This window comes from Pristis pectinata, chromosome 7, assembly GCF_009764475.1.
Source record: "Pristis pectinata isolate sPriPec2 chromosome 7, sPriPec2.1.pri, whole genome shotgun sequence".
NCBI lineage: Eukaryota > Metazoa > Chordata > Chondrichthyes > Rhinopristiformes > Pristidae > Pristis > Pristis pectinata.
The window spans coordinates 56,945,053-56,957,089 of NC_067411.1; the positions used below are offsets into that span (position 1 = coordinate 56,945,053).

General features: G+C 35.4%; 1 protein-coding gene across 3 annotated transcripts in view; it reads right to left on the minus strand.

Annotated features, from left to right (window-relative positions):
- LOC127572969 (poly [ADP-ribose] polymerase tankyrase-1) overlaps positions 1-12,037 on the minus strand; it is a 105,272-nt gene that overhangs the window by 77,391 nt on the left and 15,844 nt on the right. For all 3 annotated transcript variants that reach the window (XM_052020702.1, XM_052020701.1, XM_052020699.1), the window contains exons 2-4: positions 9,118-9,342; positions 3,909-4,004; positions 967-1,003 (exon numbers count right to left, since the gene is read on the minus strand). In XM_052020702.1, the coding sequence (XP_051876662.1) occupies positions 967-1,003; positions 3,909-4,004; positions 9,118-9,342 (358 nt within the window). The remainder of the gene's footprint in view (positions 1-966; positions 1,004-3,908; positions 4,005-9,117; positions 9,343-12,037) is intronic.

Below are 12,037 nucleotides of genomic sequence, written 5' to 3' on the forward strand. Positions count from 1 at the left end.
ATCTAGAACTGAATTAAATCAATTTCAATTTTGGTTTAAAATATCACATTATGATCACTCTTCCTTAAAGGCCCCTCAACAACCAGATTATTAACCCTTCCTCACAGCACAATACTAGATCACAGAAGGCTTGCACTACACCACACCACCCCTCCCCCATACAAAAAAACCCCAACATACTGATCTCAAAAACCATCTCTTATAGACTTCAGGAATTCATCCTCCATATTATTGCTGCTCATTTGGTTTGCCTAATGAATGTGTCTATTATTATATTAGCAATATTACATGCCCCCCTAATTGTTTTGTAAGTCTACAGACATCTCCCACCAAAGTATTCCACCTCTTGCTGTAGCTCAGCCTCACCCAAATGGATTATTTTTGATTTTCTGAGCTGGGATCATTCCTCTTTCAAAATATGTTTGGCTCAGGACCCCCAGTTTACAAATAAACAAAACCAACTAGGATTCAAACATCTTATTTCTATTCCATTCCAATAAATAGAAAGCAAATTAAGATTATCTGTTGTGCCCTGCCAAATCAACCTAGTTGAAAAGCCTGTTAATATTTGCTGTCAGGACTTGCATACACTGGAGAAAAACTTAACAGGCAATCTGCGCTTGAAATACTAAATAACAGGAAAGAGCCAAATGTTTCGGAAAGAGCAGGTAGAAAAGATAATCAGAGTGAAGCATGTCAAAGAAAGTGGCTCTAAATTAGATTTCAGCAGATTTTACTAAAATATGTGAAATCAAGGGAAAAGGAATATCAGCAATTCAATTTATGTGATCCATTTCAGAAAACATGCATCTTATGTAAACTATATTTTTTGTTTGCATTTAAAAACTGGAAGTGACAAAATTGCCTTGAACAGTCTTTAAGAAATTCCCTTTTATTCATGATATATAAACCAAAATGCATATAACCATTATGAACCAAATTATAAGAAGATTAACTGACACTTACCTTGCTGCTTCTAGAAGCTCATCCTTCTTGTATTCACCTGCATGATTAAAAGAAAAAGTCTAACTGTTGCTATAACCAGAAAACTATACTTCAGGTCCATATCCTACCGCACTTTAAAGCAATGATGCTAAAACCCAAAAGAGAACCACCACTACTAATGACTTAGGTTAGTTTTACACCTCTTCAAGCAAGCAATGCAGATATACTTCAGTTACTCTATTCATAGCATTAAGTGCTAGGCTTCCCTAATTCACGACAACCACCTACTTGACTGCCACCTTGCGATTATTGACACTTTAACACAATTTTTTTTTCCACTGGTTATTGCACAAACAATGAATGACTTGCTCTTGTTCTCAACAAATTCCTGTAATCTACACCACAGATATGTTCCAACATGATAAGCGTACCTATTTAGTACCAAACCTGTTAACTCATAATGCAACAGAAGAGAAAGACAATCTACTGATTCATTAAGATATAAAGATCCAGCTTAAATACAAATGGTTCACTGTTGTGCTTGTTAACACAGAAATTTCAGGCATGGGGAGAGATGTGCAACCAAATGGAAGTGGTGTGGAGACAAAAATTACCATCACAACCATAAGGTGGTGATGATAGGGACTTTAAAATTCTGGTAATTTGTCAATACATGGAGCAAGTGGTGCTAGACCCCAAAAATGGCCTGCACTTGCAGATTGATATCAGTGCTGTCAGTAATGCACTTTAGTGATTCCTTTTAGCATTGGTTCCACTTCATATTTTTAGGAAATATGAAGATGATAATATTAGACTGAATTTTAAAGAAGAATAGCGGGGAGGTTGAGAGCAGAGGGAGATGAGTGAATACATTATGGTTTTTTTTTGTAGTTGACTGAGTTTCCCTATTTAGCTGTACTATTGCTTGCATGTAGGTGATCAAGCAATCAGAGGGGTTGCACATATAAATTTTGCGCACAGATGCTGATCCACATAGCTTTTTTGAAGATGCCTTTTAACTATCTTTATGACTCGAAGTTTTGTTTAATTTCTGTGGAACTGTTCCATTAATTTTTTTCCCTGTAGGTCACAGACAAAATGATACATTTTGACAATGCCAATTCTTCCATTAACCTAAGATTCAGCATCTCTTGTCATTTTGAAATAATTAAAAATATTGTTACAAGAGTTCATTTGCAACAGTGATCTTCAGTGCCAAGCACTGAGATCTATAAAGCATAGTCTGAAAATTCATGCAAAGGAAGATGTACAAAAGTTGTCCATCTTCCAAGGGGTCAGTGAAGGCCCTACCCACCATCTCTGATCTTTGAAAGAGTTTCATGTTAGAGAAAATGATAGCAACGTGAAGAGTGAAGTAATTTAGGAAAATGATAGCAATGTGAAGAGTGAAGTAAACATGAAATATCAACAGAAGAAAATAAAATCCTTAATCTTTTCAAATTACTTATTTTCAAGGAAGTTTAATTATTTTTAGGAAATATGAAGACAATAATATTAGACTGAATTTTAAAGAAGAATAGGGGAGAGGTTGAGAGCAGAGAGATAAGTGAGTTTTTTTTCAAAAAAAGAATAACAAATATTAAAAAAATTGCATGAATTGAATTTGGAAGATAGAGAACAATGTTAAGTTTATTATTAAGGAAAACCATCCATGCAATAACTTCAGATTTTTGTCAGCTAGATTTTTGGTTTTATCTGAACTAAACCTCATGCAAGGAGAGATGCACAAAATTACATCACCAAATTACCAGGTATTAAAAGGCATAAATTATAGAAAAATTACATCACCACTATATAATGAAATATGAACTGTCACAAGCAGGACCTGCTGTCTACTCCCTAGTTGTCATGCGTGGTTTGCTGTATCTTACAAGACGCTAACAGTATACTGAGAGCTGCACAGCCACAAAATCTTAGTACAGCTGCAGGGATAGCATGGGGAAGACCACAAAGCAGGAGCCACGATCAGCTCAATCTGTACCAATCTCTTCTCAATGATAGCACTATTACTATGGAGTCAGATTCACAGTTCAGAGGCCACTCCAGAGACTTGAGCACAAAAGGCTAGATTAAAACTTCAGTGCAGCACTGAGGGAGGAGCCATCTTTTTGCTAAGAGTTGATCTCTCACAAATGGATATGGAGGATGACCATTCAAAAAACACCCAGGAGTTACCGAGACACGAGATTCTGCAGATGCTGGAATCTGGAGCAACACACACAAAATACTAGAGGAACTCAGCAGTTGACGTTTTGGGTCGAGGCCCTGATGAAGGGTCTTGACCTGAAATGTTGACTATTTATTTCCCTCCATAGATGCTGCCTGACCTGCTGAGTTCACCCAGGAGTTAAATTTGGTCTCTTTGCCAAAATCTATCCATTAAGCAACATCACTACAATAAATTATCCTTTTTCGTAATGATCCTGCTCTGTGACAGTTATTACATTGTTTGATTAGTTTTGTTTTTGTTGATTTGAAGTTGTGTTAAATTTCAAGTACTGAAAGAGGTGTATTCAAAAATACCACAGGAAATTTTGGTGTAGTGGAAATCCCATATCAAAAGCACTGGAGCAGTAAAAAGTGCTAAAGATAGGTAAATAAAGTGCAAGTAAAAATATGCCATCTTCTATCAGAATTGTAGATTAAGGAAGAGTGGCCTAACCCCATTTCTCTTTTGCTAACTAGCTTTTTATGTTGATTGCAAAATTATTTCAAGAATATGAACATTGTCTCAGGAAAATAAACACTAATACTTAGTAATTTAACAAGCAGCAGTTTGCAGAAACTAATGCTTGCTACTGATTGTATATAATACTAAGAACGAAGTTTATAAATTGATTTCAATATAACAGAGTACCAAAGTCAGTAGGACTATAGTGGGGGAATTGAGGAGAAACAGCAAAATATGCAAAGGCACACTGGCAAAGCTAAACTTCTTTTACCTGTTAGTACAGCTTTTGCAGAAGGATCTGCTAAGTCTTGAGCAGTTTTCCCATCAGTATTTCGAATGTTGGGATCAGCTCCATGCTGCAGAAGAACTGTACATAGAAAATAGAAGCAGCATCTCATTTTTAGGACACAAACAATATTACTTCCAGATATTATGAACAACATATTGCATAAAGTGTGGAATGCAGCAGCAGCTTACCATGGTCAATTAAATCAAAGGATCAAATAGGCTATGACTTTGATAATATAGAACATCCATGTGATACAACGCACTTTCCAAATTTTCAGAAGCAATGTGCCCAGCAGTAAACATAAATGTCAATATCAATGACATGCTTCTTGGTTTGCCACAGTGCACCTTTAACTCAGCAATCCAATATACAACTGCTACTGCACAATTGTCTGATGGGCTGAAATCTTTCTACTTACATAAACCTCAACACACTGACAGCATAAATACAATAGATTAATTTATATCATAGCATATAATAATCTGATTATGTGGTAATCAACAAATAATACTTGGTAGTACACTGATCCAATGAATGGCCACCAAATCATTTAAATCACAGCTTATTCAAAATTACTCATTTTCAGATTCAATCTCACTACGTGTCCACACAGGCCTAATTTTTGGAATGCACCTTTGATCTAAACATTGCAAGCTTTCACAAGTTATTCATGTATGGAAAGCTTAATATTGCAAATTCCTTTAAATTGTCGATGATTTGTATTTATAACTATCCCCCTCAAGTACCTAGTTGGACTTATTCCAATTTACATTCTACACCATCAAAAAATTTTATATATTATTTTAGTTAATTCTGCAGTCACTGGGCTAGATGACCGTACGTCATAGAAACAAACATTACTACTATCCCTCATTGCAATGGAATTTTCATTGAGATTACTGCTGAGTTCTCTAGTTCAAAAAGAGAAAGGTAAATTTCAAATTGTAATAAATTCTAATAAACTGTAATAAATTTTACAAAATCTTCACTGCAGCCAAAGCTTACCATAGTCAAAAAAAACAAATAATATGGGATCTGATTCATATACATTTTTAAAAGGATGAACAAATTTTAAAACTCACACTAGGAATAAGGTTGGAATGTTGAAGTATTTATACTGCACAACTATAAATCCCAAACTCAAGCTTTCTGAATGCTTTAGAAATACATAACTTTCATTTTAATCAAGATCCAAAGCACTGGATCAACATTTAATTCATGCAAGTACACCTTATTTTTATTTGATGTTTTAAATCCTCTTTATATTAGAGAATGCAGATGCTTCAAATCAATTTGTTGCTTTGTTATACTTCAACCAGCAACATGCATAAGTGCCTATTTACTTGCTTTTAAAAGTAATTCACATTAAACTTTCCGCAGTATTATTAGGTGAATGGGGAGGGAAAGAGGAAGGGAGAGAAAGAGACCATTTAGCACTGGCTAGAAATACAAACTGAAATACTTGCTCTCCCCTCTTTCCAAGAATATTGGGGAAGGTTTCAAATAAATGATAATTGCACCCATGGTTTTGAAAGCAATAGGCAATTCTGTCTCTTTCTCAACAAAACTTATGTGCTGAAAATTCTAGTGCAAAATTTGCAGGGGTTTTCTAAACTGAGAGATGGGGAGGAATAATGATTGCTGCATGTAAACATTCAAACACCCTTAAGTGAAGAAGCTAGTCTTAAACCAACTTAATAGTACAAAGAGAGACCAATATTTAACCCTGTCACCTATTTTAATGTTAAGCTTAGCCGCAATGGAGAATTACCAAGCTGCTTTCACAGTGGACAAAGGACCGCTCCCAAAATGCTGAGCTATTAACTCAAGTGTCACATTGATAGAAAGGCTTTACTACTGGCCTTCTCACATATTTGATGAATGTGATTTGGAAAACTTGAACAGTAGGACTGGGTGAAGAAAACTTGTAACGTCAAACCAGGAAAACGTATTATTAAATGAAGGCTAATGAACAATTTTGGTTATCATATGCTTATAATGTTACATAGCAGTTTTTTTTTGCTTTTGTAAAAATGCTTTGCCCTATAAATATAAATATGAGGAAAACAATACAGCCACCAAGCTGAATTTTTAAAAAAATCGTCAACTTTTGGTGACTGACCATCTCCTCAAAAGAGATAGAACTAAATCTTTTAGTAAAGTTGAGTTGAAAAGTAAAATTGAGAACAAATTGAAAACAGATTTCCCAGTTCTGATGAAGGTTCTTCAACCTGAAATGTTAACTCTGTTTCTCTTTCCTCTTTTTTTTGAGAACTGCCCAGGAAAACTTATCAAGTGCACATAGAAAGCAGAAAAAAAATCAAAATTGTTGAAAAGATGAGTAAGCACATAAATGTATTTATCATCTCATTCACAGCATCATTTGACTCTGGTTGAGTTCTATATACAATCTCCATTCACTATATTTTCCACCACTGAAATGGATACAAATAGCCAATTTGAAAGCAAGAAGGCACGGCAATGTGATAATAAAGCAAATGTGCTGAGCCCAAGAAGGCTACAGCATGCTGAACAAGTGTTGTTGCTTCAAGCCCACTGTATTTGTGCATACCTAAGCTTGACAGGAGGCTCAACTATCCTCATTCTATTTCACACATTTCTGTTCCCATTCCTTCCCCTCTTCCTCAGAGATGTTCTTGTTCTCACTATCCCTCCACTAGTGCCCACATTCTTCAGATTAACTACCAGAGAAACGGGGAGGAAGAGTCCTTACAGAAAAAAAAGAGGAAATGTACTTATCATCATAGTGTGGTGGGGAAGAGCTAGTGGGCTTAGGACAGAAGTTGATCAAGGAACTATCTCCAGAAACTGACATATCAGAAGGATGGGAGGGGAATAGCTGTTGATGGAACATGTGAAGAATGAAGGGTTGAGTTTTATGGCTCTGTTCTTTCTCAACACACCTAGTCATGCAAGCCCAAATGTTTTCCTTTCCCAAGCTTCATGCACTGTCCAACGCATTTACAACCTCCTTGTAATCCTTTCAATTATATATAGAGTGGGTTCACTGCTCATGACGCAATCTTCTTTACTTGGGATACAATAAGACCTGGGTGACTGCTTCACAGAACATTTCATTCAGTTCACTTCTGTGACTCTCAGCTTCTTTACTTATCCTATTACCATCTGCTTTTATCTCGCACCATCATTTCTTTTATCACTTAACCTTGCCCGTCTTTTATCCTACCACATACTTCTCTTTTTCTCTAAACATGTAACAAGTTTTAAATTGCAATCTTTTCCAATTTTGATGAAATGTCATTAACCTATAGAGCTAACTGGTTCTCTTTCTCCATAGACCTCATGCTCAGCTGTTTAAATTCTATAGCATTGAATACATTATTCACTTTGTAGGTAAAATCAATAGAAATTATATGTTAACTCTGTCCTTTTCATTCCTTTGTTGATTTTTCTACAAATTAACAATAGAGATAATGTTGGATATTTCTTAAGGCAGGCACTCAGCCCTTTCAAAGAGCTAGAAGCAAAACAAAATTGATAAAATCATTTAACATTTCATGGATATGTTATCCGTTCTTTTAGCCATTGGTTTTTCTCCAGGGTTCTACTAGAGCTTTCCTTAAAAATCTGGGGTTGAAGTGACTTAAAGTTCATATCAGATGCCCTGAAATAAGTTTAATCTTCATCCTTTGAGAGAAATTCAACCCCCATGAACAAATAGGCACTCTTCTACTTAGTCGAAGGACAGAGAATGCCATACTAATCTCCAAGACTTGTACTGCACAGCTTCGGGGTCAGTAATCAATATTCTCCAATCAGCTCTTATATACGTTAAGGAATTCTGGTCTTATCTCACAGGATTTCAAATATATTATGGACTACTTTCTTTGGTCTACCTGAAATTAATAGGAAGTGACCTACACCTTGCATTGTTGAAGATAGCCCAACATGAACTCAAAAAAATTGCTATGGCTAAATCAGCTAAATTCAGGACAAAAGTAGTTTATAACCACAGTCTGAAGATTATAATGTAGGAAATAGAAGAATTACATACTGGTATTTAACTTTACGGTCCACCAGGTTAATGCTAGTCATCAATTCACTTCCCAAAACATACAATGTTTCTTTTAAAAACAATTATCTACCCTTATAAAAAATATGCACTCTGCTTCAACATTTAGAGAACATTGTTCATCAGAACCATACTTCACATGTAGAAAGCTTTTATAATTACAATGAATTAAAGCTAAACTGATCTAGGTTATGCCAATGAATTTCACCCATTGATGGAAACCTATCAATGATTCTTAACACTCCTGCAGCTACCTATTGTAACTACAATCTTCCCAGTACTAGTGGAAAAAAGGGACAACAGGTTTTTCAATTATAAGCTATTAATCAATATTGGGCTCACCTAAACTTGTAAAGGTGTGGATGGGGGTGGGGGGAGAGACTGATGCAACGTAAACATTTAAGCACTCTCCTTCCAAGAACTAGGAGTTCACCCCACAGTGTGAATAAGATGAACTACAGCTACAGTAATGGAGCGATACGAGAAATGTTGATTTTCCAGGAATAAGTTCCTGAGTGTTACATTTCACCATATATAAACAGTTGCAATATTCCGGTCACATCACTAACAAAGGAAACAGCTTCTGCCAAGTTGTACTGAAGCATGCAGATGATTTTCATACTTAATATATCTGTATTCTTTCCAAGATGATTATTTGTGGTCTCAAAAGTAGAACCAGTGATCTCCAAAATGATGGAAAAGACATCTAGAAATAAGAAAACCTGAAGTTTCTGAGGACCATTTCATTTCTACCACTTTCATTTCCATTTTACCTTTGAAAATAAACCCTGTGCACCTCTACTTAATTCTGAGATATTTTTGTTTAATTTACTTTCAGGGATTCCTCAATTTATTCCAAGTAATCCTGATTTTAAACATGCTTGTATAGTAATCCCAACTAGTTTCAAGATTACAGTTTTTTAAGATTTTGGCCCAGCTTTTGCTACCTTTTGAAAGTGGATATTTTGCATTAAAAGTATTCGGTTAAAGGAACTTATTTGATTTTCCTGAAATGGAAAAGAAAATCAAATGACACCTTCCTGCCATCGTCACTTCTGAAACTTTTTAACTGTAACCATTTTTGTATCAAACCTCTTTCCATTATCAATAATCATGCAATATTATTAAATTACTTACCAATGCAGACATCAATCTTTCCTTTGATTGCTGCTTCATGCAAAGGAGTGTAATTCCAATTGTCTCGAGCATTTGAATCTGCTCCGTGACACAGCAGCAAACTGACCACTTCTGCGTGACCAAATGAGCAGGCGTTATGAAGTGGGATCAAACCACCATCATCACGAGCATGAACATTTGCACCATTTTGTAAGAGGTGTTCAACAACATCCTTTCTGCCAAATCCTGCAACAAGAAATAAATATCGGTCAAGTATAAACTGTTAACACACAAACATCAAATATTTCAAGAACATAAAGTCAAAAAGAATTTTGCCAGTCATCGATGCTACAATATTTAACCCCTGGAGAACTGGAAATAAGTCAATGCAAAATTTTCTCAATGCCACAATCTCCTAAAAAGTTTAACAAAAATATAATTCACACCAAACATAAAAACAGATATTTGATGAAACTGATTTAAGGTTGCAATATTTGGGGAGATGAGGGAAAAAAATTGCCAAAGAGTGGCAATCATTTGGAACTTGCTACCTGACAAGATAGTTGAGATAAAAATCTTCATCTCAACTACCTGGATATGTTATAACCTACAATGCTATGGACCAAGTGCTGAACAGTAGGATAAATGTAAATAACGTGTTTTAACCATCAGAGAGACAGTATCTTTCTGTGCCATAAATTTTTATTAAGCTATAAACATGAACAAGAGTGAAAATACACTGCATATTTTAAGTTTAGGAGCAAAACTGAAGTTAAAGGAAAGAGGATTTACTGGCCGAGACAGAGAATACAAGAGCACAGAGGGCAAGCTAGAACTGTAAACATGCCAGAGTCTGTGCACGGTTCTGGCCATCACAATACATGAAGCATCTGATAGAACTAGAGAAGGTACAGAGTAGTTTGTATTTTCCAAGACTGTACAATTTTAGATCAGAGGAGAAAAAGGCCAAGTTGAGATTGTTTCCCTCGGACTTATAAAATTATGGGATAGTTAGGGTGAACAGTAAGGACCCATCTCTTTTAGGGAGGCCACTAAGTAGGGTACCCATTTTTAATTGATAGAAGGATTAGAAGAGGTTTAAGGGATAACTTTCTCACTTAGCAGTGGGGATCTGGAATTCACTATTCCAAAGGGCCATGGAGATAGAAATGTTGCATTATTAAAAATTACCCAAATGAGCAAATGAAATGCTATAACCTACAGGGCTACATACAGAAATTGGGGAGTAATCTAAATAATGTTTTGGCTGAAATGAATGTGATAGGTCAAATATATATGTATAAACACACAAACACACGGATACTTTGAACATTTTTTCTAATAATTTACATAAATACTCATTGGGTATGAAAGAACAAAACTGAAAAGGTTCTATAGATAGAGCCTTGAACAAAGAACCAAGGTCTGAAACATTCCCCTTCAAATAGGTTAATAATATCAAAAAAATGTCAGGATCAAAAGTCATTTTCAATATTCCCTTTCACCTATTTCCTTTCACAAACAGCAGCAAATAAACATAGTAATGATTTCTATTTCTCCCTTTAAGTCACGTTGGCAGCACTGCCTTAGTTAGAAAATAAACTCATTTCACAAATCAATAATGATCAAATAAACTACTATTGACTAAGATTCAAAAATACCCAGTTTCAAACAAAAAACAAAAATTGCTCAAGGGATTCCTCCACCCTCCCTCCCAAAGTTCAGCAGCACATTGGATCAATTTGCCCATTAAAATCCAAACCAGTATTTATCAAACTAACCCACCTGAAAATTTTGAGTAAATTAAGCCCTTGAAGTTCTATTATACGTCCAACATCCCAGTGTAAACAATTAATAGGAAATGAATATATTTTGCATTCAGATCACTGTTAACATCAACATTTTTAAGCCTTTCTACAAAAACATTTTTCTTTTTACAAAGGAGAGGTACATAATCATGAAGATATGAATTCAGTATATATTTTACATTAATACCTTTTAGACACTATTTATCAGTATTTTAATTATAGACTAATTTTAAACAAAGAAGATAAATCAACATTCTTCCAGCATTACAAAACACGTTAAGCGGTTTACAACTGGTGATCTTTAAGAATCAATCTGTAACCATGAGAGGATCTTCTGTTAGACGTTATACTCAAGCACAATTAATTGAAGGAAATAAGCCACATTACTGTCATTGTTCCAGTATATCTGAATGCATTGTGTAGGTGGTGGAAAAAATAGCATCTACTACCTAAATATGTAAACTGGTTTATTATTGTCACATGTACAGTGACAAACTTTGTTTTGCATGCCATCCATATATATCATTTCATCACATCAGTATATCAAGGTACCACAAGGAAAAAGTAATAACATAATGCAGAATAAAGAGTTACAGTTACAGAAGAAGTGCAGTGCAGGCAGACAATAAGGTGCAAGGGCATAACGAAGTAGATTTTGAGGTCAAGAGTCCATTTTATCATACAAGGGGACTGTTCCATAGTCTTATAACAGCGGGACAGAAGCTGTCCTTGAGGCTGGTGGTATGTGCTTTCAGGCTTTTATATCTTCTGCCCGATGGGAGGGTGAAGAGAGAATGTTTGGGGTGGGTGGGGTCTTAGATTATGTCAGCTGCTTTACCGGGGCAGCAAGAAGTATAGACAGAGTCTATGAAGGGGAGGCTGAATAACACCATTATTCAAATCAGACAGATGCTACTTTTCCACTACCTAACATAGTTAACGCAGTTACATATAATGGAACAAAGGCTGAACAAAATGTGGCCTGTTTTCTTAAATTAATAACTTGAAAATTCTTCATACAGTTACAGTGAAAGTCTAGGGCACACTGCATAGTACGATTTATTTGGTTGCTGCTCACTTCCAGTAGCACCATAAGTCATGTGTTATGTGCTACCATTTTTTTTCCCCATCAG